The 6,547-nt window shown below is 41.4% G+C and overlaps 1 protein-coding gene across 3 annotated transcripts in view; it reads right to left on the bottom strand.

Annotated features, from left to right (window-relative positions):
- The window catches only part of SGF29 (SAGA complex associated factor 29), a 12,643-nt gene that overhangs the window by 3,980 nt on the left and 2,116 nt on the right, over positions 1–6,547 (bottom strand). For 2 of the 3 annotated variants that reach the window (XM_027862843.1, XM_027862841.1), the window contains exons 2-4: positions 4,915–5,010; positions 2,768–2,843; positions 2,606–2,678 (exon numbers count right to left, since the gene is read on the bottom strand). In XM_027862843.1, coding sequence (XP_027718644.1) covers positions 2,606–2,678; positions 2,768–2,843; positions 4,915–4,989 — 224 coding nt within the window. In that variant the 5' untranslated portion in view covers positions 4,990–5,010. Of the gene's footprint in view, positions 1–2,605; positions 2,679–2,767; positions 2,844–3,393; positions 3,680–4,914; positions 5,011–6,547 lie in introns of those variants that run through there. The other variant, XM_027862842.1, reaches the window with a different exon arrangement.

The following is a 6,547-nucleotide window of genomic DNA, read 5'->3' as shown; positions in this document are numbered from 1 at the left end:
GTTTTCTTATACCTTTCATGGCCCAACAGAGGCCAAAATATCTTCTTTTCAGGTTATCACCAGCTACTCATGAAATGTGTTAGCCTTTCTAGACATTCTGAAATCACTACCTGCCACCTGGCCTCAAAGCACATAACCAAACTCACAATCTACAAATTGGGAATTTCCACGAGGACTTTCACAATACCTAGTGTCCTTCCAGAAAGGCTACAATGCATTTTTTTCTGTCTACATAGACTGTCAATTCTATTCTAAGACAATCTGAAAGTTAAAAATGTTATCAGCGTTCTCTTTAAGATCATGAATTCTTGATTTTCTCTAATTTGTCTCATTCATTCATTAATAGTGCAAGTATATTAGAAATAGGATGCATATGTTATGCACTGACTGTTTAGGACAGAATCTTTACTGAAATTACGAGCTTCAGTTTATAAATCCAACAGTACTTAGCCACTTAAAATTTTTTTTAAATTATGAAACTACTTTCAACCTAAATCTTCCCAACTTTAAATGAAAGTAATCATTCATAGGATTCATATGTCAAGATCTGGAAGGGACCTCAGAAAAGGTATCTAATCTAATCCCACCCACAATTTACAGATTAAGACACTAATGCCCACATTTATATAGTACTTTACAATACACTTTCCTTACAACAACCCTTATGGTTGACTGATTAAAAAATTGATGACTGATTCGCTGATTAAAAAAAAACACTCAGAGAGGATAAATGACTTATCCAAATCACAAAGTTAAGGAAGTAACATAGGCAGGATTTAAACCCATGTCTCCTAACTTTAAATTTTATACTCTTTTTTTCCCCCCAAGTAACAAGTATTTTATTAATTGGTCCTTCCTGGAACCAACCCATCTCTTACATTGAGAACATTTTTTAAAAATGAAAAGCAAATACCTCAGTACCTAAGTAGCCTGGAAAAACAAATTCCCACGTTAGCCATGTCCAAACATTTCTTTTTCTGCATTTTAAGTTCATCACCTCTCTGTCAGAAGGTGAGTGGTATGTTTCAACTTCATTCTTTTGGTTTACCATTGATTAGAGTTCTAAAATCTTTGAAAAAAATTTTTTTTAATCTATCTACTTTCAATGGCATGATAAATGCCGCCTCTCAGACAAAAATCCTAACAATTTCTCTCCCTACCAGACATGTTATGAGGATAAATAGAAAGCTGTATGACTTGCTGGGGAAAACAAAACAAAAACACTGGAATGTGAGTTAGAGTGCTTGGGTTTTAATTGCAGTCCTGGCATCCTGGCACTATCTTGTTCTGGACTATAGATAAATTTGTTCCTTCTCTGGGCTTCAATGTCCTCATCTATGAACTAGTTTAAAAATATTTTTTATAACTATATTTCAGTATAATTGGCTTCATTTGTAATTCTATGTATTTTGCTTTATGCATTTAAAATATTCTGAAAAGGGGGTCCATAGGTTTCACCAGACTACCAAAGGGGTTCAGAACATAAAAAAGGTTAAGAACTCCTGCAGCAGACAATCTCCAAGGTCACTCTCAGATCTAACACTCTACATTCTGATTCTATTCTAATGAAATGATGAACAATTAACTTCCTATTTCCAGCTCCCTAACCTTCTGAAGACTCTCCTTTTATGGAAGGGGCAGTTTTTTTGAGGGCAGAACTGAGTTTAAAATGAAACGGCAACTTTGGACGAGTAGGAACTGGTACATACATCCCCCTGGCCGTGGCTCCACTGTTTTAGATAAGTGAGATTGATCCTGGGCCAGCCCTTACCCTTAGTAGCCTCTTGGGCATGCCTTAACCCTGCTGGGCCAGAAGTAACAACAGCAGATAGAGCCAGGGTTAACAGTGGCATTTTTCTGCTGCTCAGCATGGACAGTGCTAGCTTATGTGCCCAGAGCAAGAGATTCCTTTCCCACTTTGGTAGAGAAAAGAAAGGAAAAACAGTTGCCCTGCTTTTATTTCTCAAACAAGTTTGTAATGGTTTAATTACAAAGAATCAGTAAAATTGCTGCCATGTCTAGACTTGAAAACCTCCCCTAAACTTGCTTTCTCTGCCACAAACAGCATTGAAGGTGTAAGGTTTCTTCTTTGCTTTATCAAAGGAAAAGAATTTGCTCTCTCATTCAGAAAGTCAGACCAATTCTAACACTTCAAGTGGCAGCTATGGCATGAATGTAAGTTTCAAAATTTAAGAAACAGTGGAAATTAAATTTTAAAAAAAAGGGAGTGGGGATACAACAATGGAAAGAAAAAAACAGACAAAAACATGAAGGAAACACTGATAACAGGGAACGGGCACAGAAAGCAAAGGGAACTTATGAACAAAGGATGAAGACCAAAGTAATTGGAGGGGGACAGAACATGCATAAGCCCAAGTGAAAGCAGCAGCTTAGCATGTGGAATGAATGAGAAATAGCCTGAGGACAAGAAGACAGAGAATACAGACTACAAGGGAGATACAAGAGGAGAATGTGGGCCAGTGTGAGAGCAGAAACAAGGTCTCCGTAGCAAGGCTCCAGAGGTGAACCACATCTTTAATAAGTTTTGTGGGGCATGCATGAGACAAGGACGAGGAAAAAGAATCCTAGGTATGACCACACTCACTTGCACTCTGCCTCTGCATCCGCCTTGGCTGTGGTATAGAGACCTCGAAGCTTCGTCCGGTAATAGGGAGAGACTGCAGAGGAACACAAATCAACAAGAAAGGTACGGGCCTGACAACATACCAGGAAAGCTTCCCTCCCAAACTTTCTCCCCATCTCTCACTTTTGTTTTCTGTCTGCATTCGCTCATGTGTCTTCTGGATATTGATCAGGTTATGTTCACTTCGGGAACGTTCTTCCTACACAGATATGGAGAGAAGAGGGATGGAGAAAAGGAGGAGGAGGAAGTGAAGGAGAGGTTCTGTCCGGTTAACCCAGCTGACGGCCTCCCTGATCATTTCCCTTTACTGTCTCTACCCAAAATGCTCTTCAAAAAGTTCCCGCAAAAAACTAGAAAAAAGTAAGTCCAGTGACTCCCTATTTTCTCTAGGATAGACTCTAAACTCTCCCTTTGTTTGACTTTTAAGTCCCTTCACAACCTAGCCCCAGGCTACCTTCCAGCTTCATTACACCTTGCTCTTCTTCCTAAAAACTCTATAATGCAGCTAACTGGCTTTTTCCTCTATCCCTCACAGGCAGTGCTCAGCCTCTTCTCTCCCTGCCTTTACATGGCTGTCCCCACACTCCTCCTCACCTCTGCCTCACAGAACTCCTCTTTCCATTCAAAACACAGCTCACTCACCACCTTCAACACAAAATCTTTTTTGATCCCTCCTGCCAGTACCCTACACCTTCCCAACCATCTTGTCCATTTTCTGTAAATAGTTATATATGGACATGTTGTCTTACTTGATTAAACAAACTGTTTGAAAGTAAGGAATGTGCTAGATGACTGGGGTGGTACAGGCTGAGGTTAGGCCTTCTGAGGTGCATGCAGTTGGCCAAGCCTGTCCTGTGTCTGTGCCAAATCCAGCACCAATGCTGGATATCCTTCAAGTCCTAGAGCAGTGTTAAGAGTGCACTAAGACTTCTGGGAAGTCATAGAGAGAGAGTGGAAAGCCACTCCTTAGATTTGCCGAAGGAGAGGCAAACCACCCCAGGTTGGAAACAGAGCATGTCAAAACTTTCATGTCAATCAGAAGTGGACTGGGCCAGTGAGAGGACACAGGGCTTCCAGCCTGGGCAAGATCAGGAGATCCAGTCTCTAAAGAGAGGGATGGGGGAAAGAAAAGAAAAAGAAAAAAGGGGGAGAGAAGGGAAAGATGAAGGATGAAGAAAAGAGAAGGAAAGAGGGAGGAGAGGAGAGAGAAGATGAGAAATAAAGGGGGGGAAAGAAAAGGGGGAGGGAGAAAGGGTAGAGATTGTTTCATTTTTTTCTGTCTGATAAATGACTGCTGACAAATTGAAATGGAGACACTACTGATTTGGATCAAAGATCGGAGAGCTGAGGGACCTCAGACCATCATCTAGTACAACCCCCTCTTTTACAGATAAGGAAACTGAGGCTCAGGGAGGTTACAATCACTTTTGAAATGTCACACATCATCAAAGACAGAATTTGAACCCAGGTCCTCTGGGTTCTGAGCCAATGCTCTTTCCATAGTGCTTCTTGGCTCTGTCAGATGCAGATGGGGGTCTCAATGTTGGTTGGTTTTGCTCAACTTTTTTTTGTTGTTGTTACAAGAGAGAAGTTAAAGAAATGAAAGGGTAAAGGTTAAGGTTTTTACTCATTTGCGTCAATAAAACTTTGCTTCAACACACATATATCCACACTTTTATTATACCATTATGCATACCAAGTTTCTCCTACATATATACCTCATGCATATTTTGCTTAACTATTTAAAATGATACAATGGGGAAGAAAAAAAACTTAAGAACAAAAACTCCAAACTTCCTCAATATCTCATTTCCCTTACTATGACTTATGAACATCTAGTTTCATCTGTGTATACCCAATACAATGTTGCACTAATCAACATTTCACAATAACATTGTTAATACACTATAGCCAATTTCAGTTGTAATTTTAGTTATCAGACTGTCCAAGTCTCTGTTCTTTGCTCCCCTTAGTTTAGTCTCCTGTCCTTCAGACCTAAAGCTCCTCTACTCTACCTGTGCAACTAGCTCACCTGTCCCCTAGCCTTTTCTCCAACCACCTGGACTTCTTGTGCTCTCTGTGTCCAGGAACCAGCACTTACAACATTGTTCCTATGGCACTTAACAGGTCCTGCAACACTAGTTTATTCTGAAGTCATGTTTTCACAACTGCAGGCAAGGTAGCCTATGCTACCTTGATTCCCTTTCTAATCAAAGTCTGAATTTTCCCAAGGTCATCTCCTCTTCGGAGGAGAAGAACAAAAGTATTACCTGAGTTTGCTTGATCAGCTGATGGAGCTCCGTGAGTAGTTCAGCTATTCGTGAGTCTGCTGATACCAAAGCCATGGCTGTGGAAAATATGGTTTCCTACGAGAAAGGGGAATGGAACGGAAGAAAAGAATGCCCAAAAACCTCTGGGAGAGGAGGCTCCTACAGGTAAAGGACCAACAACACCGTAGCACTCAGTAAGTTTAATTCATCCAGCAACAATTTAATAAGTTGATCCTAAAAGCATGGCACTGTATCAACGACAGAGGTATTTTAAAAAGAAGATTTGGTCCCTGCCCTCCCTGTGCTTACATTCTATTAGTAAGAAAAGCTATATCCATGAGGTAGGAGAAAAAAACTGGATCTGGAGTCAGAGGACTAAGTTTTGAATACTAGCTATGCCACTCACTACCTTTGTGACCTTATGCAAATCATTTTTTTCTGGGTCTCAGTTTCTTCATTTGCAAAACTAAATGATCACTTAAAATGTCCTCCCAATTCTAGATTCTATGTTCTAAGAACAACAAATAATCATAATTTTAACTTTATCAGGTATGAGTTACTGGATTTGCAAGTTTGTAATGTCTCAAACTACAGACAGGTATTAAGGAAGTTCAAAGTAACAGATTCAGGTGAGGTTTGTCAGGCAAAAATCTGTCTTAGCAGAGGGCCTTAAAGAATTGCAAAAGAACAGGGGAGAAGATGGCAGTGGGAAAGCAGTGACTGTCTTGAGTTCTCTCCCAAAGCTCTCCAAATACCTAAAAAAAAAAGGCTCTAAATAAATTCTAAAGCAGCAGAACCCACAAAAAGACAGAGTGAAACAAATTTCCAGCCAAAGACAGCCTAGATGGTTGATCAGAACGGTGTATGGCGCTGGGCAGGGAGAGGAACGCAGTTTGGTGTGGGCACGCAGGCTGCAGCGACCCTGGAGCAGGCCTCAGAGGACTGAATCGCAGGCAGCTGTGGCGGTTTCCAGACTTCTCAACCTCTGAATGCCAAAGACAACTTAGAAGGTCAGTGGGAAAAGTCTGTGACTGCAGTGAGAGAGGAGCTAGGTCTCAGCCGCAAGTCTCGAGCGCGGCCGGGGGCTGCGGCTTTTTCCTGAGCTTCCGGCCCACAGACTGAGGGGGAATGGAGTTGCTGATCACAGGGGGATTGCAGGGATCTCTTTGCCAGTGCTGAGGCAAGAATCTCTTGCTTTACTGGTGCTTGGATCCGGGTCACAGTTCTGAGGGGCAGTCCTGGGGGCGAGGAGGAGTGCTGGCGTGGTGCAGCTTGTTGAGGAGGTGGAGAGGAAACACCTCGCCCCTTATCATACCACCTTGGAAGAACTGAAAATTTATGGGTCCCTAGAAGTATCTCTGAAAACAGCTGTACAAACCCCCGAAGCTTGGGACAGTACACTCTTCACATTGGAAGCAGACTTTTACCTTAACAGAGTTTAAAACTCAAGTAATTGGCCGCGATCATGAGTAAGCAGCACAAAAAGAGTCAGACTATATTATCTTACTTTGGCGACAAAGAAGATCAAAACATACAACCAGAAGAAGACAATAAAGCCAAAGCTCCTACATTCAAAGTCTCCAAGAAAAATATGAATCAGTCCCAGGCCTTGGAAGAACTCAAAAAGGATTTT

Source organism: Vombatus ursinus, unplaced genomic scaffold (genome assembly GCF_900497805.2).
Source record: "Vombatus ursinus unplaced genomic scaffold, bare-nosed wombat genome assembly UNPS02014770.1, whole genome shotgun sequence".
NCBI classification, from domain to species: Eukaryota; Metazoa; Chordata; class Mammalia; order Diprotodontia; family Vombatidae; genus Vombatus; species Vombatus ursinus.
Note: the sequence above shows the minus strand (reverse complement) of the source record. Positions and strands in the feature narration are given on the sequence as shown.